Genomic DNA, 27,739 nt, shown 5'->3' with positions numbered 1-27,739 from the left:
TCTATTTGCTAACAACTTAATCTACTCTAGACCTGCTTCATATACACTCATATGTCATATACTATAAAATGGGCCAATGGGGTACTAACAATTAAAACGGTTACCATGTAAGATAAAATAGGTACGGTTCTTATGAAAATATGTATCAAATGAAAGAGATATTTTGTATCAGAATCAATAGTAAAAGGGCTACGAAAAGTAAACGTACGATGAAATGGTATCTCAATAACTTAGTGGGAAACCGTCTCTACAAAGTTTGTGTGATCCACAAGACCAAGACTAGCTTAAGCATTGGCGGCGAGTTTAAGCGAAAATGTGTATCACTCATTGTTGAAAAGTCTAGCTTAAGTTACACTATAGAAGACCAAGACTTTATTGCTCAACCATTACCATACAAGTATCAATCATGGAAACATTATCCACAACGACCAACACTTGATTTGGAACGAATGTTGATCATGAATTTCAACTTAATTAGAACTACTATATAAACATCATTCAATCGCTAATTATATTTATACACAACAGTTGTACATAAAAATGATGGCCTATTTCCCCCTTAAATTATATAATCACCTTCACCTTCTCCTCCTACTATTTAGTGCGTGGCTTTCTTTCTGTAGTTGCCAAGTTGGACCATCCAAGTTTAATAACAACACCATCCTTTGTTTAGACAGTGAAAGAGATGCATTGCTTCACTTCAAACAAGAAATTCGTGTCGACAGTTGCGGGATTCTCGATGATTGGGGACACACTCACGATTGCTGCAGGTGGAGCGGTATTCAATGTAACAACCAATCTCGCCATGTCATCAGTCTCAATTTTTCTGGCTTTGTCATTGATTACAGGGCTTGTCTAGAAGGTACACTAAGTGTTTTTCTACTTAACTTAAAGCATTTGAAATATTTGGACCTCAGTTTTAATAATTTCCCAGAAGTATTACCCAAATTTATAGGTTCACTACATAGTTTAGAACACCTTGATCTCTCCAATACTGGTTTTTGGGGTGTGATTCCTTAAGAGATTGGAAATCTTTCCAATTTAACGTCCCTCCAGGGGCGGATCCAGGATTCAAATCTATGGTGGGCTAACAAATTTACTCGTTGGAAAAATTTTCTTTCTAAAATGCTATATAAGACTTGGAATTGATAATTATACGTGGTTTACCCTAAACTGCTTCATTTTAACGTATTTTTCGTGATATTTGAAGCAACAATAATTTTAAAATTATGAGATTTTTAAGACATTAGAGCATCTCCAATGGTTACCTAAAAGGACTTGCTTGCAAATAAAAAAGATTTCAAGCTACTTGTTTAACCATTGGAGCACTCTACATAAACTAGCTCCATGGAGCTAGTAGCTCAAATGGTCCTACAAGAAGAATGTAACCAATAGAAAAATAGAGCGTGTGTTAAGTGAGTTTAATTAAGCTACTAGTAAATTAGCTTAACCATTGGAGCAAATTGTAGCTTGAAATTGTTGTGGCTTAAAAAGTTGACGTGGCAAAGGTAAGTTAGTAGCAACTAGCTTACCATTGTGGATGCTCTAAGAGCATCTCCAATGATTACTTTACTTTTTGTGCATTAAATAAAGTGACTATGAGTATGGGATACTGGGGTGGACATTTTGTATAAGAAGTATAAAAACCTCTAGCCCAAGTAGCAAAAAATGTAAGGATACCGTCATACAACTACTACACTCTACAACAAAAAATAAGTGTAAAAATAAGATAGGTATAAATACAAACAAAAAAGTTGGAAATTTCTCCCTATTGGGTTTCGAACCTGCAATCAAAAGAATAGGAGACAAGTATTCTACCACAAACAACGTACGATGAAATGGTATCTCAATAACTTAGTGGGAGACCGTCTCTACAAAGTTTGTGTGATCCACAAGACCAAGACTAGCTTAAGCCTTAAGCATTGGCAGGGAGTTTAAGCGAAAATGTGTATCACTCATTGTTGAAAAGTCTAGCTTAAGTTACACGCCAGAAGACCAAGACTTAAACAACTGCTAAACTTGGCCATACAAGTATCAATCATGAAGACCAAGATTTAGTTTGTTGAAGATGCACTAATTTAATCATTTATCTAATAATTACAATATCTAACCCCCAATTTTGGAACAGTATACCTTCACAGAGCATTGTGAATCGATCGAGTTGAATCATTTGCCTGTAATGGTTTGCGTAGTTGTGTCGTCTTGGGTCTGAAAACAATTTAGTCTTAGTTTAAGGAGGTGTACAGCGCAAGGCACACTGAGATGATGAGACGCAATGCGACTGAGTGTGCTTTTTCTTTTAATCGAGAGACACTTTTTTTTTTTTTTTTTAAATCGCAGCAATGTTGAAAGGACAAATAACGTGAAAAGATATCAGCATTTTTGTATAATTGATAGCGTTATCATCATTGTTGCTAATTTACAACAGTGATGAAGAGTTTAAGAACGATAAACACGGGGAGGGGGTGAATTAGGTGTACCCTCTTTTACTTGGTTAGAGACTAACACAGGTAAGATCTATTAAGTACAAGTTTGAGAAACTTAATGGATTGTAAGTTTGCAAACGGTACAGCAGGTCTATGCAACAATATGAATGACTGTTGCACAGCACTGGTAACGAGATTGATAACTAAGAGTGAAATGATAAGAGAGCTTAAAAGTAAATAAACAAACAAAATGATGTTTTAAAAATTGGTTCAACTCCTACTTCGGAGCCTACATCCAACCGTTATTTTATTGCTTGTTTAGAAATTTACTCAAACTTAACTAAACCATTACAATGAAAATAAATCGCCAACCTACTCCGGTTACAATTGCTTGAAGCTACTCCGCTTCAAGACTTTCTCTTGCTCAAAGCTACTCCGCTTCAAGACTTAAAGTTTTATCTCAACGGTTTACAGAGTCAGAATCTCAGTGGTTCACTTAAGAACATGGAGATTACAATTAAGACCTAAACACGAGAATCAGAATCTCAGACTTACAATTTTAGCCTCATCGACTACAATCGTTAAAGTTTCAATTTTTGCAAGATGAGTGAGATTTAGTTGACCTACTTTGTCGAAAGCTTGTTTAGCATGTCTTACTTCATCACTAAGTAGTAAACCAATTTGCTCAAGTTGCTTGTTATCCCTTTTGCACAAGGTGAGGTCATTATGAGAGTCACGTTCCTTAGTTAGTGAGGACACGTGTTTTGTGAGAGTTTCAATTTCCTCTTTAAATTCGACGCAATGTGATTGCATCATGTTGCATGGGTTGTTCAGCTTTTTTTATGGTTTCAATTTGCACAAGAAGATCATCGTTTGACTTTTGCACTCGATCTAAAACGCTTTTAACATGACTTGACTCACCGTTCAACATTTCAACAATTTTGACAAGATCACCTTTTTCATTTTCACATGTTGATAGATCAATCAAAAGTTGGTCACGTTCTTTGGTTAGTGAGGACATAGTTTTGACGAGGGACTCATCTCTTTTGTTAGACACAGATGCAACAGTGCAGTGATCTGTTGCATGTATTTCATCAATCTTTTTAGCAAGAAACAAATTCTGTTTTCGGAGCTTTTTAATCTCCTTTTCAAGACTCAATGATGAACTAGATTGATCAACCACATTTAGACATTCTTTCAAACCAACATTTTCTTCGGCTATGTCTTCAATTTCAGTTTGCATAGCATCTAATTTATTGTTGTGGACACGACACTTGTCAATGAATTGGTCTAGAAGAAGACAAACTTTGTGATCTTTAGAGAAAGATCGAACCTTTTTCTTGAGTTTATTTACCTCATTGTCTGAATGTGAATCTGAATCCACAGAGTGAGCCATAAGACATTTGACACTTTCTTTCTTTGTTGACTTTGGAACATCATTGCTTGTTTGAGAGGAGATGCACATTTTGGCGACCAATTCTTCCTCAAGGACGTCGTCCTCCTCAGAATCAGACATTCCCCAAATGGCTGTCATTACTTTGCTTTTGTACTCTTTCTTAGCAAACTCACGCTTTTCTTTAGATTTGATGTCGTTCCACTTGGGGCATTCTTTGATTTGGTGACCTTTGTCACTACATTTGAAGTAACCAACAGTGGAACTAGACTTCCTCTTGGGAAAGCGTCGTTTGCTAGTATAGTTATTGAACCTTTGTGAGTTTCGACCATTAATCATGCCAACAATGTTTTTGGTGAACATTGCAAACTCGTCATCTTCATCCTCCTCATCACTTGAGAGAGCATTAAGAGCGAGTCCTTTCCTTTTGGAGCTTTCCCCAGAACGCTTTATGAGAGTTAACTCATGCCTTATTTGTTATTTGTGTCGACTTATTGTAAGACACAATCTCTTTCGCGTAGTTTATAATCGGAAAATAGATGTTGCTATTGTAATATAAAATATCAATCATTCAATTTGAAGTCAATGGGTCAATAGCATTACCATTGTTAATCCTCACATCTCTATTGGTCAGTCTCTGCAATGGTGCTGGAATCGCTACGTACTGTGGCCAAAACACGGGTGAAGGCACCTTGGCGGCTGCTTGTGCCACCGGAAATAACAAATATATATATGTTCCGGGTGTAATTCCAGAGCAAGTATAGTTACCACCCGTGGCTTGTTGAATGATGTCTTGAGTTGGATTCTCCTTTGGTCTTAATCGTTCCTCTCGGCCTCTCCTGCAACAATGAACGAACTGAGGGCTTGGCTTTGTGCCAAGCGTACTCACTCCGACGCTCAAGTCAGTAAACTTAAGGGATAAGTTGTTACTTGGCTGAATGTATATTGTAGAGAGATAAGGAAGATATTACCAGATGAATAGTGTATTTAGGTTAGATTGTGGATTAGTTGCATCCTTTCCTCAATGAAGGTTGAGGAGTATTTATAGGCTTTCACCTTTTGTCACGTAGTGGCCAAGTGGCCAAGTGGCTAGCAGGTGGAAAGACTGATCTACCCCTCGGCCGAGGGACCTATGGCAGGTCGGCGGGCCCTGTCGACTCACCGCCGAGGGGTCTTGGATATGAGTACGCGGGTATGTGTCCCGGCTGGCAAGTTGTCATGCCGAGACCCAGGCTGACCGGCCGATGGGCTGCATCGGCTAGGCTGTCTAAGTCGTTGACTTGCTGTGGATATCTTTGACCTTGCTCAATATGTTGACTTGGTCAGCGGTGCAGAATATGCCCCATCAATTTGCCCCCAGCGTAGTCTATGCCGTGGTATGGGCTCCGATGTACGTCTGAGCGTTGTGGATAGCGGGCCGCCCACGGGGGCGCTTGGTGAGGATCGAAAACAAGCGTTTGCATTTTGTATGGAGTCGCCACCAATTTTTATGGGAAATTGGAACCGTTCGAATACCTCGTGTCATGTCAAGACACAAAGTAGTGACATGAACACTAAGCAATCGTTACCCTTAGCATTCTATGTCTAGAATGACTCTCGTGGATGCCAATGAACACGGGTGCTCACGGAGATCTGGAGTAAGGGGTGAGGGTACGTATTAGGAAGCTCTATTGATCGAACACCTAATCCCGCCCGCCTCGATAGCGGCCTCTACTAATGATTAGGGAAGTTATTCGTACTCGATATATCGTCGATTATATGCATGCAATGCAACATCCATAGATTAATCCTAGCATGTGAAGATTAGACTAAGTCGGTGAACAATTAGTTAGCATACAATTAATGTCAAAGTAGGATTTAAGGTTCAATTACATGTGAAGACATACAAATGATACAAGAAATAACGATAAATACAATAAAGAAGAATTACAATAATGAAAATTACAATAATTACAACGGATTAGGCGATTTATGTCGAAAATACCGTTAAAACGGATAATTTGAGAAAAGGAATAAAAGAATGAATTACGAACAAATCAGAAGGTGATAATACAGTTAATAGTTAGTTAATACGTAAACTAATTAAACTAGGTCAAGGCAGAAACGGAGTTGAGGGGACGAGAACTCGGCCGAACAGCAGTGCAGAGTCTGCGTCTTTTGGAATAAGCGCGGCCCGATTCTTTGCGTCATTTCCAAGGGTGAATTCTGGCTGTGAAGCCGGAACTGCAAATCGTTAATTTGAATTGATGAATTTAATGATGGATTAAAATATTTACTCGGAGGGAAGTGATTAATAGGTTATTTACATGTGAATGATGGTCATAAAAGCGATAAACATGGATGAGACGGAATTAAACGAATTAATTACATGATTGAACGATTAATTGGTGAAAGACATTAATGAGTCCTCTATTGAAATTAATTAACTAGTCTAAACATGACGGATATATGACGAATATATGATGAACAAAGGGTTAGAATGTACCAATGACGAATTCCAGAGATTCAATATGAATGAATCGAACCTCTACAACCCGGGTTTGAATTGAATGACGAAAACCCGCAAATATGAATTACTTGGGATTTAAGTCGGATTTATGACGATTTAAACATGTGGATGAATGATGGATTATATACATATGATTATTAAACTATCATGTGAACGAAGAATTAATCAAGCAAACAAAATAAACAAAAGCAAGACGAAATTTACAGAGGACGAAGAAGAAGAAAAGAAGCGAGGCTGCCCCTCACGAAGAGGCGCAGCGAGAAGCGCGCTCCTTCGAAGAGCGCGGCGATTCTTTGCGTCTTTTCTCGACCTGTAATCTCTCTGGAAATCCGCAAAAGCGAGTTTTAAAGCACGGTTTTAGAAATCGGTTTTAATGGTGTTTTCGACATAAATCTTACAATGGTGATACGATAAATAAAATACAATAAATAAAAGAGGATTATACACCCTCAGACTTACATGTTGACGAAACGAGATGAACTAAGATATCGACTAGTGAATGCTCGACGCGAATGCAAAGAGAGTGCCCTCGTAAGAGGAAAACGATTGATTAATTAAGTTGATTAAGTGTAGTTGGTCAAATTGGTCGGTCATGCAACGGAGAGGCTGGTACCCGGAAAGATCCGAGCTTACGTGGTCGGAAGTCCAAGCACGTAGGCGCCAATTAGTAAGAACAAAGTCTAGAATGCAAAGGGAGAAGAGAAGGGCGGACACTCGCGTGAGAAATATGAGGAGCGAAGGCTCCTATTTATACTAATCACGTGAAGGAATTAGGGTAAGACTAGGATACGGAAGGAAAGATCCGGAAACAACCGACTTAGGTTAAAACACGGAAACTTGGACAAAAAGAAAGCCCTGGGAAAAGGCGCAGCAGGCGGCTGCGTCCCTTGGAAGAGGCGCGGACTTGCTGCGTCCTTTCGAGGTAGGTTTCTTGCGCGTAGAAAACGCGTTTGACAGCCTGTCGTATTTTAGGCATAACTTTCTCTACAAGACTCGGATTAAGGTGATTTCGGTGGCGTTGGAAAGCTAAGAGAAAGATCTAGAACTTTCTGTGAAATAGGCCTGACCCAAAAAAGTCGTTATGAGCTCGTAAAACGGGCCTAAAGGTCGGGTTATCATTTTAACTAAATGAAATGCACATTTTGTAATGTAAACTTTTAGTTTAGCCTAATAAAATGACATGGGACTCAAAATGAGATATAATCTCAACATTTTATGACATCCTAACCTTAGGTAGACAAACACATTGCTTTGACTCGGGATTTGACGGTTTTAGGAAATGAAGACGGTTTTTGACCCGGACTCCAAATGTACTCTAATTACTGCCAAAACGACCGTATCGGCGCGTAGAGGACAACCAAGAGGTCGACATTAATATTTGAGCAATCACTTGACGATAATCTTACGAATTGTCACAAATCATTCCGCGTACCAAACATGCGGCCCAATCATCACCGGGTGGTTTGCGAGAGGTGTAGAAACGAGGTGTCTACAAGCGTATATTCTGCGTAAGTAATTTGTAAAAAAATTTCTGCATCGGCTTCTTCTGCGGCGGCTTCTTTTACCTCTGCCGGTTTTTCTTAGGCCGTACCATATCCCCCCTCCACATGGATGTGTATTGGGCATCCGATGTGGAAAAAGAAAGGGACGCTGGTCGAGGCAAGGGGTTGAGAGTCAGTAGTTTTTGATTGCCCCGGCGTGCTGCTCGCTTATGCCGTACCATATCCCCCTCCACATGGATGTGTAATGGACATCAGATGTGGAAAAGAAAGTGGTCTTTGGCCGAGACCGAGGTTGTGAGCGCCGTGTGCTTTTGATTGCCCCCAGCCGGTGTTGACAAGCTTGGTTGATCATGTGGCCGGCGGAGAACAGATGCTTGGGAATTTGTTGAGGAAGGTGAATAGGCAAGGAGATATGAATAGGCGTGTTGAAGACGCTTGGTCACTATTGCATTGATTGGCGTCTAAGCTGTTGCAACGATTGACATCCGTGGTTGCATGTCCGACACGTGTCCGCATGATTGATTGGCCGACGCTTCATGGGTACATTCTCGATTGGTCCTTCTTCATGGGCTTTTCCCTATAAATAGGGCGATTATCCGTGAAATTGGCCACCAATTTCATTCTCCAAAATTTTCCTCTCTAAACTTTCAAGGGTTTCATTGTCTTCTAATTTTCTCGGTTGTTACTCGTGAGTGTTTTCTTCAAGGTAAACAAACAAATTTCTTCTCTTTATTTTGTTAAATAATTATTGCTATTATGTCTTCTGCCGACGCCAAGGACTAGCACTTACGTGTGGGAGGGTTCCGTTGCATCTTGATGGGGAGGAGATACTAGACGCCATTAGATAAGGTTTGGGGGCCCTAGGTCTCCTTCTCCGTAGTCGATCCACCAGTGCGGAGGAACGGGAGGATGAGGGTGACGATGTTGACGAGGATGAGGGGACTCCTTCGATGGTGGGAGGTGTCCATCCCGGATCATGGCGAGCCCCGCACGGCGGGTCTTGACCATGCTTGGTTCCATAAGTTCGCCGATTGCTCCGCGAGACATTTTACGGAGGCCATTTCTCCTTCGGTGAGGGGTACAAGATCGTTATTCCTAAAAAAAGGGTCGGGCGTCTGTTGCCCCCAAGGTCACACGGCGTGTACATCGGGCATCCGGAGTATGGGCTGCGGTTTCCTCTCGAATAAATACGTCATGGCCATTATCAAAGCTATGAACGTCGCGGTGGCCCAACTACATCCGCTGGCCATGAGGACGATAGTTGGCTTTGTGTGGCTGCCTTTTTTAGGGGGAGATCCCGACGGTCAACTTATTCCGCCGCCTTCATCATCTCGCCGGTCAATCAATCGGTAAAGTGGGTTGGTATAGCGTGCGGCGGAGCCGGGCTTCGCCTCCGTGTACAAACTTACTTCTTGCAAAGGCGGCGCGGCGATGGGTGTATGTTCAAGTGCGGAGGACTACCCCTGCCCGGTCTTTCGAGCCCTGTTTACTTGCGGTGTGAGAACCGGGAAGAGTATGAGGAGTGTACCTCCCGGGGGAAAGCTAAAATGGACGCTTGAAGGTTCCCTTGCGAGGATGAGAAGCGGGCGTCTGTTGTTTTGGCGAGAAGGGATGGCTGCCCCAGGCTCGGATTATTCTTCAAGATGAGTGCTTTCTGCCACGTCGGCCTCATCCGAAGGCCCTCGGCCCGAGGGTGAGTGGGGTCGGTGTGAGGCCCATCTTTACTGTTATGCTCTGTTTTTAGATCCATGTTTTATTTCTTTCATGTAATTCTTGTTTGGTTTCTTGCAGACCGGTTTGGCCAGGATCTGTCCGAGAGTACCTTGAAGAGGTTAGGCCTTGATAAGGACGGGAAGGTCGTTGAGCAAAGCATCCTACGGTGAAAAAGGTGATCGTAGACCGGCTCCCAACGAGCTTATGGACAAACAGTGAAGTCACTTGGATCGACGGCGCCCAAGCGCGGGTTCTAGGTGGCGTCGAAGAGAGCAAAGAAAGCGGCGTCGGCTGGCGAAAGCGTCAGGTCGACTCCTCTTCGACCCAGGTGGTTGAAGGAGCTGTGGAGGTCGTTGATATTCTTGGGGGGTCGGTGACCGTTGCTAAGGAGCCACCGCTTGCTTCCACCGTTGCCGGGGAGAAGAGGAAAGAGCCACCGTCTGCTTCCACCGTCGTAGGGAGAAAGCCCCGACCAGTAGGCCCTCGAACAAAAAGGGTCCAAAGCTGTACGGATCTAACTTGTGGTTCGGATTTAGGCGGTTATTGGACATCCCGGATGACAGGCTTTACGATGTGTCAATGCAAGGTGACATGGATGCTCTGTGTAAATTTTTGTAGATCCTCCTCGGCAACCGTCGTTCTTGCGAACGGCATCGAAGCGACACGAGAAGGCTATTGAGAAGGCGGGTGGAAATGTCATCGTTGACTCCTCGGCTCGAGAAGATTTACGCCTCCGATCTTGTGGCGGAGGGTGTGAAATTGTATAAGAGGCTGGCGAAGTGGACCCAACAAGCCGGCTCCTACATCACGGAGCTGGAGAAAACCATGGCCCAAGTGCGCCGGCGATTGCGAAGCTTAAACTTGACCTCTGCCGCAAGGGGGAAGCCGCGAAGGCTAAGTGGATCTCTTCGCCGCCAAGAAGCGCGTGGAGGAGGCGAGAAGCGGTGGCGGCCGAGAGGGCCAAAGTTGAGGACGCTGATCGCCGCCTTTGCAAGATGATGGAGGAGCGGGACGGTATAAGGGTGCTTATGACGCCGCGGTTGCCAAGGGGAAAAGTGGAAGGATTTTTTTCGACAACAAAGGCGGAGGTGCTCAGGACGCGCGGAGCTACCCTTGCTCAAAGGGAGAAGGATATTGAAATGCTTCAAGATGATCTTCTTCCCAAAATGTGCGCCCAATTCCGGGACCAGGCCGAGGAGGCGACCGGGGAGGAAATCAAAAGCTCGTTCGAGGGCTCCTTCCCCGTGGGATAAATTTGACCGGCTTACGGACGAGATGGCCGAGGCTGCGGAGGCAGCGGCTGCAGAGAAGATGGAGGCGGCGAAGGCGGCTCAGATAGCTGAGGCCAAGGCGGCCAATGATGCAGAGGTGAAGGAGGGTGACGGGCTAAAGGCACTTGAAAATGTCGAGCCCTCTTCTGAGCCGGCCACCGGAGAAGTTGCTGCTGCTGATGGAGGACAGCAACAGGCATAGGGAGACGGGCGGTCGTCACCAGACTCACCCGGCGTCTCGGATAGCTTTAGCTGTTCGGGGGCCAATTATTGAGCCTTCTCTCCCTGCCATCTTTTGGCGCTTCAAATCCTAAGTCTGTAACCTTTTGTTTTTTTGTTTCCTCGCTTTTTGTAAAGCTTTGGTAGGTAGAGTTTAGGCTATCCTCATGGGGATGGCCGTCGTCTGTACTCTCCTTGCAATCATTTTCAATAAAGTTTTATCTTTTGGTCCTCGGCTTGGCCGGGACTTTTGGTCACGAACCTTTACTTATTTTCTTGCGTTGTTAATTGAGTGCCTTCGTTTTTACCGTCGGCATGGCCGAGTCAGTTTGAACGCATATCTCAACTGTGTAACGTCTTTAGTATTTCTTCTAGCGCATCGGTCATTGTGTCCCCGTCGCTCTCGGCTAAGGCCGAGGTAATCGGGGTTATGGCTCGATAGCAATTCTTCTGGCGTATCGGTCATTGTGTCCCCGTCGCTCTCGGCTAAGGCCGAGGTAATCGGGGTTATGGCTCGATAGCAATTCTTCTGGCGTATCGGTCATTGTGTCCCCGTCGCTCTCGGCTAAGGCCGAGGTAATCGGGGTTATGGCTCGATAGCAATTCTTCTGGCGTATCGGTCATTGTGTCCCCGTCGCTCTCGGCTAAGGCCGAGGTAATCGGGGTTATGGCTCGATAGCAATTCTTCTCTTCGAGTGACCGCCCGGTGGCAATTATGGAGAGGACAAACACTTCGATGGAAAACTTGGGTGATTCATTTGCTTGTTATGATCGTGCGTTGGGGTGTCCACAATGGGTTTGGACACCTCCGCCGCTATACAAAGTATTTCCTTAAGTTATCGGTGTTCCAATGGCTCATCAAAGGCACACCTCCCATATCTGTCAGCCGGTATGTGCCCGGCCTCATCTCTTCAACTACCTTATAGGGACCCTCCCAGTTGGCCGTCAGTTTACCATGAATGTTTCCTTTGTTAGTGGCAGCCGACTTCCTTAGGACTAGGTCTCCCACTCTTAGGTCCCTTTTGTGGACTCTTCGGTTGTAGGCTCTTTTCATCCGGTTTTGATATACTGCCAAGTTGAGGCGTGCTGTATCTCGGCTTTCTTCGACTAGGTATAAGGAAGCTCTCAGGCCTTCCTCGTTTTCAACTGGGTTAAAGGTAGCCGTTCTGAACGTTGGCACCGTTGCTTTGGGGGCGCCGGAACCGTAGACTAGGTGGAAAGGGGTGTACCCCGTTGCTTCTTTCTCCGTGGTTCGAAGGGACCACAAGACGCCGGGTAGTTCATCGGCCCACCTTCCCTTGAGGTCTTCGACTGTCTTCTTCAAACCGTTGAGGATTGTTTTGTTGGCTGCTTCCGCCTGTCCGTTGCTCTGTGGGTGGCAGACGGAGGAGTATGCAAACTTGATGCCAAGCTCTTCTAACCAGTTCATTATCAGGTCACTCCAGAACTCTCGGCCGTGGTCGAATACTATAACTTGGGGTAATCCGAAACGAGTTATAACATTTTCCCAGATTACCTTTCTGACGGCCGCTGTGGTCTTCGCCGGTACTGCTACAGCTTCGACCCATTTGGTGAAGTAATCAACAGCGACGATCAAGAACTTCCTTCCTCCGGAGGCCGTTGGGAATGGCCCTAGCATGTCCATCCCCCATTGTGCGAAAGGAGGAGGGTTAAGCACCGGTTGTAGGTCCCTGGAGGGAGCGTGTATCACCGGGGCATGCATCTGACAGTTCGTGCACTTCTTGGTCTTTGTTCTGGAATCTTGAAGCATGGTGGGCCAGAAGTAGCCGGCTCGGAGAGCTTTGTGGGCTAGCGTTCTTGCCCCCATGTGGTGTCCACAGATGCCTTCGTGAATCTCTGTCGATGTATCGATTCTGCGTCGGCCGGACCGACACACTTCAAGAGTGGTCTTATTACGGATCTTCTGTACAGTTCCCCTTCGAACACCAAGTACCTGGCGGCGATCCTTTTTATTTTGGCCGAGGGATTGCGGCCCTCCGGTAATTCACCTGTAAGTTTGTATTTCATTATCGGGGTCATCCACGTTGTCTCGGTCTCTATGTTGCCCACCATGCCGACGGTCTCAGTGATGCTCTTCGCATTCCTGATATCTACCAGCACGGTTCGGCTGACATTCTTGACGGTTGAGCTGGCAAGTTTGGAGAGAGCGTCGGCCCGGTTGTTCTCGGATCTGGGAACGCATTGGATTTGGAAGGACTTCAATTTTGCTATGTCGGCCTTTACCCTCTCTAGGTACCTTACCATTCCGTCGTCCCGAGCCTCAAACTCCCCTCTGATTTGGTTAGTAACCAACAGTGAGTCTGTCTTCAATACAATGTGCTCTGCCCCGGCAGCCCTAGCTAGCTCGACTCCTGTTATCACCGCCTCGTATTCGGATTCGTTGTTCGAGGCCGAGAAGGTAAATTTCAAGGCGTACTCGAACTCGTCCCCGTTTGGGCTGATGATAAGGATACCGGCTCCCGAGCTGTTCGTCGTGGAGGAGCCGTCGGTGTAGACCTCCCATACGCCTGGGTTTGGCTCTTCTTGATATGTGCATTCGGCCAGGAAATCTGCAAGTGCTTGCCCCTTTATCGAAGGTCTTGGTTTGTATTGAATGCCGAAGCCGAGAGTTCCACTTGCCCATTTGATGAGCTCTTGGGATTGTTCGAATTTTTCCAAAGCTTTCTCCAATGGCTGATCGGTTAGGACCGTCACGGGGTGCGCGTCGAAGTAGGGTTTTAACTTCCTCGTGGCAACGACGACGGCGAAGGCTGCTTTTTCAATTAGTGGGTAATATCTCTCGGCGGGTAACAGCGTATGGCTGACAAAGTAGATTGGGTGTTGCTGTTTGTCTTCTTCCCGATGATCCTTGCACCGACCGTGGCCAAGGTAATCGCTATGTATAGTTATAGCGTCTCCCCAAATGTCGGCCTGGACGAGTTGGGAGAGTACGAAGATGAGCTTTCGATTGCTTGAAAGCCGTGCTCGCTCCTCCCCCGGTGAAGTCTTTATTCCCTTTCAACACTTTGAAGAATGGGGTGCTCTTGTCGGCTGACCGAGAGATGAAACGGACGAGAGCCGCCATTCTTCCGTCGCATCATAACCTCTTTTCGATTCCTTGGCTCCGGCAGTCTAGGATTGCTTGGATTTTGTCCGGATTTGCATCGATGCCTCGCACCGACAAGTACACCGAGGAATTTACCTGCCAGGACACCGAAGTTGCATTTCATTGGGTTGAGCTTCATCTTGTACTTCCTTAGTGAACAAAATGTTTCGTGTAAATCGGCCGGTGCTCATTTGTCGGACTTGCTTTTCACAATAGCGTCGTCGACGTAGGCCTCAATGTTTCGCCCTTTTTGATTTTGGAACACTTTGTCCACCAACCTTGTATACGTTGCGTTGGCGTTTTCAAACCAAACGGCATCATTTTGTACATGTATGTGCCGTTAGCGGTGATGAATGCGCATTTAGGCATATCTTCCTCAGCCATGAATACCTGGTGATATCCCGAGAAGGCGTCTAGCAGGCTCAGCATGGTGTGCCTCGCCGTGGCGTCGATTAAGCTATCTATCCGAGGAGAGGGTAACAATCTTTGGGGCATGCTTTATTAAGTTGGGTAAAGTCTACACACATTCTCCATGCCCCCGATGATTTCTTTACCATCACAACATTGGCTAACCACTCGGGGTAAGTGCAAGGCATAATAAAGCCCGCCGTAAGTAGTTTATCTACCTCGGCTTTGATGGCCTCGTCTTTCTACCGAGGAGTTCCTCATCCTTTGCTTGACGGGCGAGCGGTGGGGAGTACGTTCGACTTGTGAATAATCACCTCCCGCTCACACTGGCATCTCGGCCGCCGAGTAGGCGAAGACGTCTTTATTTTTCCTTAGCGAGTCCAGGAGTTCGGCTCGAATTTTGGTTCCAGTTGACACCGCGGTTACGGTGCGGCTCGGGTCAATCTCCACCTCCTCGGTCTCTGCTCCTTCGACCATGCTGATGGTTCGGTCGTGCTCGGACCTGGGAGTGTGCTGTATCTGGAAGGATTTTAATTTTGAAGCGCCGGCTCTCACCCTCTCTAAATACCTCGTCGTCCTATAGTCCCGAGCCTTGTACTCTCCTTTGATCTGGTTGGTCAGTAAGAGCGAATCTGTTTTTACCACGACATGCTCTGCCCCGGCGGTTCTGGCTAGCCTGACTCCGGTTATCACTGCCTTGTACTTGGATTCGGTGTTTGAGGTCGAGGAGGTAAATTCCAAGGCATGCTCAAACACGTCTCCGTTCGGGCTAATAATAACGACGCTGGCTTCCAAGCTATCCGTCGTAGAAAGGCCGTTAGTGTGTATCTCCCATACGTCGGGATCCTTCTCATTCTTCGAGGTGAGTTTATGTGCCTCCCCCCGGTCCGAGACGTATATCAATGTCAGGGCCCGGATGGATATCACAGCGTCGATTTCGCTCAACGTGACCCGACCTATGAGAACGTTGTAGGCAGACGTGCCGTCGATGACAATGAATTCGGACATAACGTTCTTGGTCGCACCTCCCCGCCGAACCTTACCGCAACTGATCGACCCGGGGGTACCAGTCGTCCCCCAGAAAAAAGTTGTACAACGGGTTGGTGCAGGGGCTCAAATCTTCAACCCTCAGCCCGAGGCTGAGAAAGCATTCTTTGTACATAATGTTCGTATAGGCGCCTGTGTCGATCAGGCACCCCTTTACCAAATGGTTGGCTATGTCCAGGTGGACTGTAAGTGGGTCGCTGTGAAGAGCGATGACTCCCTTGTAGTCCTCCTGCCCGATGGTCATATCGGGGATTTTGGGAGCGGGGGCGGCTGTGTTGGGCACAAAGTTGATGGCCTGATGTGGTTCATTCAGTTGCCGTTTGTGCCCATGAGCGGACCCATCGTTCCCGTTGCCTCTGACGACAACGTGGATTACTCCTATCCGTTCAGAGACGGACTTGCTGTTTGACCCGCCGGCATCCGGTTTTTGGCCCCCGGCAACATATTTGCCGAGGCTCCCCTTCCGGATCAGTTCTTCAATGGCATTCTTCAGATGTCGGCAGTCGTTGGTTAAATGTCCGGTGTGGCCGTGGTACTCACAGTATTGGCTCGTGTCACCGTCACTCCTCGGCCTAGGGGGTCTTTCCCACTTCTGGCCTTCGTTCTTGCTCAGAGCGAATACCTCGGCGGCCGATACGACTAGGGGGGTGTGATCATCGTACCGTTTGTTGTAGCACGCTCCCGAACTCCACCCGGCGCCCGCCGAGTCCTGTCTCCTGGCAGATTTGTCAGACCGTGACCTATTATTATCACGGCGTCTTTCGTCGGACCGTGACCCATTGTTGTCACGGCGTCTTTCATCCGGGTTGCCCTCCCGGCGGCTCTTCTTTTCTGAGTGCTCGGCCTCGCTGGGGCCTAACCATGTCTTGTGATAGTCTTCTACCTTGATGGCCTGGTCAGCCATCTTCCTGGCGGCATCCAAGCCCAGGCCTCCGCACTTGATGAGCTCATTTTTTAAATCTCCCCTTGGGAGGCCCTTCATCAGCGCGAAAGCCGCTAGTTCGGGATTAATTTCTCGAATCTGCTGGACCTTTCCGTCGAACCTCTTCACGTAGCTTCGTAGAGACTCGCCCCCCTCTTGTTTGATAGTTAGGAGGTCCGATGTCTCCACGGCCCTTCTCTTGTTACAAGAGTACTGGGCTAGAAAGGCGTCCCTTAGGTCGGCGTAATAGTATACCGAGCCGTCGGGAAGCCCCTTGTACCAACTTTGAGCCATCCCATGCAAAGTTGTTGGGAAGACTCGGCACCAAACCTCATCGGGCTGTTCCCATACCGACATGTGAGACTCGAAAGCCTCAGCGTGGTCGACTGGATCACCTTCCCCTTTGTATGATATGGGTGGCAGCTTGAGCTTAGTTGGCACCTGGACTTCTAGGACGTAGGCGCTGAGGGGCTGTTTGATCACATGCCGAACGACACGCGGCGATCGGCTCCTCGTATTCCTAATCCGGTTCCTCTCCTCGTAGCGGGAGGGGCTCCTTCTTCGACTTGGACTTCTTCTCCAACTCTGCTGAGTCGGGCTCCTCTGGCTCCTTTGGGGTAAACCTCGTTCGTCTGCGGGGGACGCTGTCCCCCATGAGCGGGAAGGACTTAGGTCTACCACGCCCACTTTGGGCTCCCCCGGCGACTTGGCGGGTCGGCTTCTCCTAGTGCTCCGTTCAAATTTCTCGGAGTCACATTTTGGGCCCTGGTCTCCTGGACGGTTTCCGCCGCTCTTGTCGGCGTGACAGTGTGAGCAGGCGCATTACTAATTAGGTCCAGGACCATTTTCAGTTTCGCTATGTCAACCACGTGTCCCATGATGGTGACCTGGTTGGCTGGCAGCGGCGTGTCCGGTATTATTGGCATCCCGAACTCCGGTTGGGTTACTCCGCCGGTGGAGGGCTGCACGACTCCAGAATTGTTGAAGGTATCATCTTGGTAAAATGCGGTTTCGTCGGTGACGACTGCGTCTTGTTGTTTCGACATCTTCTTAGCTTTTTGGGTGGGTTTTTGTGTGTTTTTTTTTTGTTTGGGAATGAATGTGACTAGCTTCTAGTATCTTCCCCACGAGACGGGCGCCAATTGTTCGGGTGTAATTCCGGAGCAAGTATAGTTACCACCGTGGCTTGTTGAATGATGTCTTGAGTTGGATTCTCCTTTGGTCTTAATCGTTCCTCTCGGCCTCTCCTGCAACAATGAACGAGGCGAGGGCTTGGCTTTGTGCCAAGCGTACTCACTCCGACGCTCAAGTCAGTAAACTTAAGGGATAAGTTGTTACTTGGCTGAATGTATATTGTAGAGAGATAAGGAAGATATTACCAGATGAATAGTGTATTTAGGTTAGATTGTGGATTAGTTGCATCCTTTCCTCAATGAAGGTTGAGGAGTATTTATAGGCTTTCACCTTTTGTCACGTAGTGGCCAAGTGGCCAAGTGGCTAGCAGGTGGAAAGACTGATCTACCCCTCGGCCGAGGGACCTATGGCAGGCCGGCGGGCCCTGTCGACTCACCGCCGAGGGGTCTTGGATATGAGTACGCGGGTATGTGTCCCGGCTGGCAAGTTGTCATGCCGAGACCCAGGCTGACCGGCCGATGGGCTGCATCGGCTAGGCTGTCTAAGTCGTTGACTTGCTGTGGATATCTTTGACCTTGCTCAATATGTTGACTTGGTCAGCGGTGCAGAATATGCCCCATCAATATATATAGGAAATCTGAATGTATTTGGAAATGGTAAGGCGCCTCAATTGAACTTGGCTGGTCACTGCAGCCCAAATATTGCAGGAAGTTGCAGTAGCATCGGAAATGATATTACTGGTTGCCAAAGTAGCGGTATCAAAGTACTTCTCTCTTTGGGTGGCGCTGCTGGCGCTTACTCCCTTTCCTCGCCTTCTGACGCACAACAGGTCCTACCTAATCCCTTCTGTAACTTCTTTTTAATCTTTTATACGGAGTAGATAGTATAATTATTGTAATTAAGACGGTTTAAGGACTTACTTTTTGTTGATTTCTGTCCATAGGTTGCAACCTTCCTTTGGAACTACTTCTTAGGCGGAACCTAAAACTCCCGTCCTTTTGGAAGCGCCGTTCTAGACTTAGCTCCTGCCATCAATACCGGTGTTTTCGACTTCGTTTGGGTTCAATTTTATAACAACCCTAAGGCTGCTTGTTAATACAATAGCTCCTGGAGTAAGTGCTCTACTGTCAATGCTGGCCAAGTATCCTCGGCATTCCTGCTGCCAATAACGGGTTTTTTTCCGCCTCAAGTTCTCATATCTCAAGTATTAATGACAATTAAATCATCGCCAAAGTACAGAGGGGTGATGCTCTGGTTTAGGTTCTTTGACACCACTTATGGTAATTCCATCAAGGTTAGTATCTAAGGCCTCGACTCGAGTCATCATATTCCAGTACCCTCAGCGAACAAAGACGGAACTTTATTGTTAGAACACATTGTGTTGATGATGCCAAGTCCCTTTGTTATTTGATTGTTTGCTCTTAGTTGAAATGATTAGTGATTGAAGCAATCAAATGGACTTTCAACAATGATTCAAGATGATCAAGATAATCAAGAAAGTCAAGACAATGATATTTTCTAAGCCTTAGTCGAAAAATGTAAGAGTAAGTGCAACATTCTCATTTAAGTCAAGTAATGGCAAAACCATGCAACAGTACGCTGTACTGTGGTTTCTGGTACTACCGTACGGAGGAAGATTTTCGACCAAAATGTTTTAAGTGTTAAAACTTTGCAAATTTAAAACCTTAAACATTTGATGAAAACAATCTGAAATTTTGGAGTCACAAAACCACTTGACTAAGCCTCTAGTTTTGTGCAAACAACTTTTACTAAAATGGCAAAGAAGACTTGTCAAACTTCTAAAGTAAGAAAAGTTTTTTGCCATTTTGGTTAAAGGTCACATGTTGAGTGTAGTAGCTTAAGTTTTCTGATTTCTTAAGCCCCAAGCCTATAGTCTAACACTTACCATCACTCAAGGCTATCATTTTAATATTGGATTTAGTTTTTCTAAGTTGTACTTACCTAAGACTAAATCCACTATAAATAGAGTGTCTTAGTCACATTTATTTCTAAAGACTTCCAAAGCATTCATTGTAAAAACCTTGCAAATCATTTGTGCATTTAAAGCTTTGTTCTTCAAGTGTTTACAAAACGTTTTTCTGATTTTAAAGTCTTCAAATTGTTTTCGAAAAAGCTGTAAAACCTCCAAGTATCAGTTCGCTGTACTGTGACATAATGAGTTTGTTCCATGATTCTCGTGTTAGATCTTAATTGTGATCTCCATATTCATTTAGTGAACTTTTGAGATTCAAGATTCTGTAACACCTTGAAATAGAACCCATAAACTCTTGAAGCGGAGTAGCTTTAAGTTTGAGTGCAACCGGAGTAGGTTGGCGAGTTATTTTCATTGTAAGGGGTTTAGTAAGTTTGAGTAAATTTCTAAACAAGCAATAAAATAACGGTTGGACGTAGGCCTCGGAGTAGAGGCTGAACCAATTTTTAAAATGTCGTTTGTTTGTTCATTTACTTTTACGTTCTTCCACTTTGCTATTTCTCGCATGTACATAATCAAGTTACGTGTCACGATCACCTATATCTTTGTGACATAGAATCACTGTACCTTCTTGTGAACTTACATTTAATTAAGTTTCTCAAGTCTTGTACTTCAATATTCTTTACTTAAGTTAATTAATTAACCAAGTTAAGGATAAAATTTTGGGTTATTTAATATAAATACTCTGAACTATGGTTCGTCTTCTCGCAATACTCTAAACTACAATTTAACTTAAAATAAAACCAACTTTGAGCACTCTCTTCTCAAAATAGAATTACTCAATTTTTGACCTGTTATATCAGGTAAAGATTGATGTGGCATCCATGTGTAGCAGAAGTGGCATTGACGTGGCTTTTCATTGTGTTGTTTAGGCAAAAAAATTTACTATACTCCGTCTTTTACAATAAAATATCGTCTCCCTCACTAATTACCTCCTTATATTACATTGTAAATAAATCACTGCACTCCACCCGACCCCACCACCACCGTCACCATTACTAATCACCTTCGAATCCCATTCCATTACCGTTTTCTCTAACCTACCTTCAAATCCCAGTCCACCACCACCAGCACCCTCACACCTCACCACCACAGCCACTATCACCACCATCAGTTAAGTCCGTTACCGTCTTCTCTAATTCCTAATCCTTCCAAACACTAATTTTCTCCACCCTCACTTCCCACAATCCCTGCCTCAATCAAGCATGCCCAAATTCGCCACCACCACCTACAGCTTACTCTCAAATCTGAATCCTTCCTCGAAACATGTCGTTGCTACCTTGATGCATACTCGTGACGCCGCCATCGCCTCCCTGTCAAAGCTAATGTCTCTCTCGAATCGGGTCATCGACTCCCTCAGCTCCGCCGTTCCGATATCATCTTCCATCCTCCGCCTGGGTTTATGGGATAAATGGCGGGGTTTTTGTGGTGGTCGCTTTAGTTGACGTTTCTTGGTTGATGGTGGTATACAGTGGTCGCGCCGCCTTAGCTTGATGGGATTCATGTTGGCCGTGCTCACTGCCAAAGGTGGGGCTTAGTTGGTGGTGATGGTGATGAGGGGTTTGTTAAGGCTGGTGGGGTGATCCATTTTCCCAGTTAGATTGGATTATATGATTATGATTAAAAATAAATAATTTCTTAGTATTATAAAAAAAAAATAAGATGGCAAATTGACAATGACCGGTTAATCAGGTACTTGGTCATCTGAGTATATTTTGAGAAGATAGTATCCATAGTTTGTTTTATTTTGAGTTAAAATGTACTTTGGAGTATTGTGAGAAGGTCACCCATAGTTCGGAGTATTTATATTAAATAACCCTAAAATTTTAAAAGGTACACCTAATTCACCCCCTCCCTCTCTTAGGTGTTTATCGTTCTTAACTCTTCATTTATAAATACGGAACGTTATAAATACTAGTGTCTAGAACTATAACAACGACGGAACGTTATAAAACTCAAACACAATGCGAGTACACAGAAATTTCATAAATAATAGCTTTACAAATATAAAGCGTACAAGTTTGAAAATAATTACACAGTAACTATTTTGAAGGAGTGTTGGATGAAAACAAGAGACAACAGAAGACGAGGCAATGACTCGGAAAGACAGACACAAAGCTCTCGTTAGCCAGATTATAATAAATCACCAAGGAGTGCTTCAACCCGATACGATCACCAAAGCATAACTCTCTATCAATCTTACTTTCTACTTCTCGAGATCAATTAAATTTTCCTCTCTTCTGCTTTTTGAATTGAGATCAATTAAATTCTTCTCTCCTCTACTTGTGGGCTTATCTACGCAAGTGAACCACCTTAAATCTGTTTTCTTGAATTGCGTTCTTAATTACTCCTTATATTTCTTGCATCCGTCATAAGATTGTATTTATATTTAAAATATTATGCCTATTTATAACCCATTCCCCTATAGCTAAAAGAATAAGAAAACTCAATGTTTTTCCTGCCTAAATGCATTCTCCTATAAGTGGGCCTATTTTTTTTGTCATTTTAATTCACTACAATTCAATACATTAGTGGGCCAACGAAAAATTCAACGTGTAAGTATAATTTTTTCGGTAAAACAAGAAAACTCGGTAGGCCTCAAACATTGATATTTTATATTAATACTACCTTATTTAATAATAATAGAATTTCCATAACTATAGGCGCAATCTTTGCCACAAATAAAATATTCAGTATCCTATATTTCTATACACAGAAAAGTTCTGGCTCCAAATATTATATATTATAGTGTTTGTATAAAGTATAATATAGAATATAGAATATAAATAAAGAGTATAATTAATACAAATAAAATCTCCAAAATCGTATAGGATACCAAGGCCATTTTAATTAACGTACAAAAATTAGTTATGATGTATAAATAAATTTTGACATTGAAACTGAATTTGATTAAAGCTAAGTAAAAAAACCAACTGATTATATAAATGAAACGTGTCAACTTTGCTCTTTTTAATCTTTCCATCTTATACAACTATACAAGCTAACATGTTTTAATGTCCAATATAAAAATGTGATATTATTATTGTTATTTTGTGCTTTTTTATATATTCTCTTCGTAAAAAATCTAGGATGCGAAATCCATTAACTTGAAAATTTTCATGAAAAATCCAAATCACTCCAGCTAAATGTATAAAATTTAATCCAAAATATAAGAACAACGGTAAACATTACACTTGAAGTTGCACAAATGTGCTATCAAATTTATGAGTCCGAGAAACATAGAATACTTTACATCAAAATTTCAAACTTCCAGTATGCCTCAAAATAAAAAGGTTCTCCAAATAGCAAATAAGTTTAGCGCAAGGTTACCAGATACGTAATACGCTCGATACGAATTCGTAATACGAATTCGCGATTCGCTCTATTTAGCGTATACGATACGTTGAGTGTATTACAAATAACATAATTCGCTAATACGGATCGATTCACTTCCCCACTAAACTAAAAGAATAAGACTTGCTAACAATTTTTCCGCTCAATTGATTGACAAATATGATGGGCCCACATTAAAATTATGACTTTTAATTTATTGACTAAAGATTGCATCCACCGAATAAAATGTTACAATCAGAATAAAATATTACAATCAAATCAAACGCCAACTAAAAATAGGCTTAACACGGCCATTATTCACGCTTAATATACCCGTAGTATACTAATTTGTTCTTTTTAAAGTTGGTGGTTGGAGCTGATAAGGTTTCAATTTTATTTGCTTTTTTTTTTCTAAAATAAATTCTCCTTTTTTTTTTTAAAGTTAACTAATCCTTATTAATATTGGTTGTTCTTAATAAAGGATAAGGAGTAAGAACCAATAATTCTAAGTTTTCCTATTAAAAATAAAAGAAAAAAGAATATAGGGGTAAATAGTATTTTTAATTCGTTGTAAATCGTCCTTCTAGATGTGTCGTATACTGTTTATATATGTTTCCGGGTTATAAGGTCAATATGCGCTTTATAATAACATAGTACTGACCCTATATTAGGTTATGTTATTCCATCATAGTCAGCTATCATTATTTTTAATAGTAAAATAGGTTCACACAAAAATAATTTAATCTAAAAGTCCTTTGAATAATAAACTTTTTTTTTATAATATTACTAACATTATAATCAGTACATTACAACATACTATTATAACTACAACTCATTTATGTAAAAATTAATTAATTTAACCTTCACAAATACCGTGCTTTAACACGGGATCTCAACTAGTCATATGATTCATATCTATGCCCCCATATGTACCAAAAAAAAAATATGATTCATATTTATAGTATATGTCAAAAAATATAACTCATTTTAGGAAATATTTTTAGGCAGAAAAAATAGAAGTTTCACCTATTCTTTTAGTAAATAGGAGATTAGTCCGACTGATAATAATAACAGTAATTGGGCTCTGATTAGGCCTAGCTGCACTTAGGTTAACATTAAAGAAACTAACCTAACTTCTTAAAAAAAAAAAAAAAAAAAAAAGTTTTCTCCAAGTTAGTTTTCTTCCCTTCGGTACTAGTATATAAAGTGGTAGAGGCATCCCAATTGGAGTGCTTATTATTCGTCTAGGTTATTGGATTTATACATACAGGATTTGACAGTGGTAGAGGCATCACAATTGGAGTGCTTATTAATCGCCTGGTTATTTCGCTGCGTTAATAGGTATGTGACTCATCTTATTTACTATGTTAATTTGATTAATACTTGCAATTGATTGATCCGAGCTCATAGGGTATTCAAAACCCAACAGTTTGTCACTAGCTTGACGATTTATATTTCTCGTGTGCAGTACGATAATGTCGAGTCGAAAATCTATAAAACTGGAAAGAACAACCGGAGAAGATAGAATCAGTGAATTACACCCTGATTTGAAGCACCTTATTTTAAAGGACTTCCCAGTTGAAGAAATAGCAAGAACAAGTGTCCTATCTACCCAATGGCGGCATATTTTCCGCAACCATCCCGACCTTATATTTGATCATATTGCCTATTATTACTGGCTAAAGAAACAACCGTTTAATAATGGGACTGTCGTCGAGTTTCTGAAGACAATTAAACGCATACTGTCCACTCATACTGGACTGTTAGACCAGTTTGTTTTGTATGTTGTGCACACACAGATTTCGAGGAATACTTTATCACTTGTTGATCTTTTTGATCAAGTGATGAGTATCGTACCTACGACAATCACCAAATTAAGGGTTAATATTCAGGTCAATGAGCCGTATGCGGTGACTATCACTCAATTCCCGGAGTTAACTTATTTGGAAATCTATTGTTGTTCGCTCAAATATCATCCTACGATGACTTTTCTCAAGCTTACCCGGCTACATCTTTATGCACTATCAGTCCCTCATAACTTGTTTCAACCCCTCTCGCGTATTGCACCTAATCTCGAGCGTTTAAGCTTTTGGTGTTGTGTTTGGCCTGATGGTGATACAGTTACAATTGATGCACCACGCCTTAAAGAATTTGTTATGGACAACTGTCGCTTGAGACACTGTTCTTTTTCAGAAACGACGAGCTTGTCTTCTGTTACCCTTAACCTCAAGCATCATCAATTGAACAATAATTCGGATGGATTTCGCCATGTTCTACCTAACCTTACTAGCCTTGAAATCTTGGAAATGACTTCTACGATTGGGGTATATATGACTTATTTATTATCGCTAATTTGAATTAACATTCATATATACGGAATACATTTTACAAAGAATGTCGTCCTTAATTATGTGGTTGTTTATTGTATATTGACAGGTATTAGCTCCATGCTTGAAGCCAATTGAATTTTCAGAGTGTAAGCCTTGGGCATTGAAGAAGCTTACTTTACATGGACTTCGTCTAACTCGATTATCATCCTTCATGCCGGAGCTCATTTTATTGCTTAAAAGAGCTAAAAACCTCGAAGAGCTGTCGATATCAGATTATTCTACTGAATCTGATGAGCTTCATCATGACAATTTCGACAAGTTCATTTTCAAAGACGTTACACTGGACCGACTTGGGAGGCTGTCGTTTGTATTGCTTGGCGAATCTTATCACGGTCTGCAATTGTTGAGGTCTATTCGTCCGTGCTTACCGGTCCTTATCAACTTGAATATTGGTTATTCTAGTACAAAGCTGGATTCAACCGAACAAGAACGGGTTGTCGTCGATTGTGTATCGGAGTTTTGTTCGGCATCACCCAATGTCAAAGTGACGTACTTTCGTATATAGTAATTTTAATTTAAAAGGTTTAATTTGAATTTGAATAGGGCTTTTGTTTTGTAATGGTTGAGACTTGAGAATTGAGATGTCCTCCGGCGGGATTTTCGTTCAATAATCTTACATATATTTAGCTTTAAAAAAAATACTATGATACGTTTCTGATCTATCTATATTGGTGCATTGTCACCTTTTCATGATCTTCGTCCTGTTCAAAGGAGGTGAACAAAGTGTGGTCTCTTCTTTATTATTGGCGATTTACACGAAACTCGGCCTGGCGAGTCCTATACGCATCCACTGGCGAATTACGTACCGATATGTTCGAAAAAATGCGACGTTCTTGACAACGAAATTTCAACGATTTGGTGGGTTCGAAAAGCGACGACGTTCCAGCCCGACGAAACCGATTCGAAAAGAGAGCCGTTTCTCTTTGTCTACCTTGCAAACCCATGGAAATTTAGACAAATTACCATGGGTTTGAGGGGATGTTAGAAGATATTACGGTATATTACAATATACCGTAATCGGAATAATATAATATTAGGAATAAACTTATTATATGTTAGCCTATAATAGTTGATACGATTTAGATCTCGGGAGTATTATAAATATCGAGACAATGTAATCATTCGAGACACAAATTATTATCAATTATACGAGCGACTTATTTATGCTTTCCCCTCTCTACGATTCTAATAACCAAGACTAGCTTAATTAAGCATTGCTGCATTGACTACGAGTTTAAGCGAAAATGTGTATGAATCATTGTTGAAAAGTCTAACTCAAGTTACACTCTGTAGAAGACCAAGACTTTATAATCCGTTATTAAATTTACATTATTTAACACCGGCATCCCATTCTCGAGGGAGGATTCTGCCATAAATACATCTCACCTTCTTGATTTGATTTGCCATGTTCTTTTCGGTTAAAAGAAATTTGAATTAAACTTAATAAAGTTCTGAACTAAACCGAACTTAATGAAGCTAAACCGAATCAAGTAAGAGTTAATTTGTAAAAAAGAGATTCAACTAAGTTGAATTGAATAGAATGGAATTAAATTGATCCGAATTGAACTAAAATGAAAATACTATTTTTTGGCATTGTATTATGGGTCGTATATTGAATTGTCAAGTTCAGAACAAACCAGAGACAGGGTCCTCTTGCCCAATAAGTGAATATGTGTCCTGATCTACGTAGAAAAGTTTAGCCCATCCAGAAGATCAAGACTTTTTAAACCATTGCTCCGCCATTACTATACAAGTATCAATCAAGACTTAAAACAATTGCTTAACAAGTTCGAACGTAGAGAAGATTCTATTCACATATAAATACATGCATACACTAACGTTTTACTCAACCAAACAAATATCACTCACTCGATAATTATTTTCAAACACAACAATTTTACATAAAAAATGACAACCCATTTCCCCCCTAAATTATATAATCACCTTCACCTTCTCCTACTACTCTTTAGTGCGTGGCTAACCTACTGTAGTTGCCAAGTTGGATCATCCAACTTTAATAACAACATCCTTTGTGTAGAGAGTGACAGAGTTGCACTACTTCATTTTAAGCAAGGCATTCGTGTCGGAGTTGTGAGATTCTCGATGATTGGGGACACACTGGACTTTGTCAATGGCAAGGTATACATTGCAACAACCAATCTGGCCACATCATCGGTCTCAATCTTCCTGGCTCTGTCGATGATTATTACAATTACGGGCCTTGTCTAGAAGGTACACTCAGTGTTTCTTTACTTAACTTGAAGCATTTGATATATTTGGACCTTAGTTATAATAATTTCTCAGAAGCATTACCCAAATTTATAGGTTCACTAGCTAGCTTAGAACACCTTGATCTCTCCCATGCTGGTTTCG

The 27,739-nt window shown here is 42.8% G+C and overlaps 1 protein-coding gene and 1 pseudogene across 1 annotated transcript; both read left to right on the top strand.

Moving 5' to 3' along the window:
* Positions 1–405: 405 nt before the first annotated feature.
* On the top strand, positions 406–25,908 carry LOC141656669 (putative F-box/LRR-repeat protein At3g49150). Its single transcript, XM_074463645.1, has 4 exons — positions 406–862; positions 24,247–24,317; positions 24,445–25,300; positions 25,413–25,908. The coding sequence occupies exons 3-4, from the start codon at positions 24,452–24,454 to the stop codon at positions 25,869–25,871; spliced, it is 1,308 nt and encodes a 435-aa protein (XP_074319746.1). The 5' UTR covers positions 406–862; positions 24,247–24,317; positions 24,445–24,451; the 3' UTR covers positions 25,872–25,908.
* Positions 15,542–20,157, top strand: LOC141654805 (acidic endochitinase-like; annotated as a pseudogene).
* Positions 25,909–27,739: the final 1,831 nt, after the last annotated feature.

The sequence above is a fragment of the Silene latifolia genome, chromosome 5, assembly GCF_048544455.1.
Source record: "Silene latifolia isolate original U9 population chromosome 5, ASM4854445v1, whole genome shotgun sequence".
Taxonomy (NCBI): Eukaryota; Viridiplantae; Streptophyta; class Magnoliopsida; order Caryophyllales; family Caryophyllaceae; genus Silene; species Silene latifolia.
This window is presented reverse-complemented; position numbering and strand designations above follow the sequence as displayed.

Excerpts from the sequence above, each read along its gene's own strand:
- LOC141656669 (XM_074463645.1), top strand. The coding sequence starts at position 24,452 with ATGTCGAGTCGAAAATCTATAAAACTGGAAAGAACAACCGGAGAAGAT. Across the intron at positions 25,301-25,412 it reads AAATGACTTCTACGATTGGG|GTATTAGCTCCATGCTTGAA; the intron begins GTATATATGACT and ends GTATATTGACAG.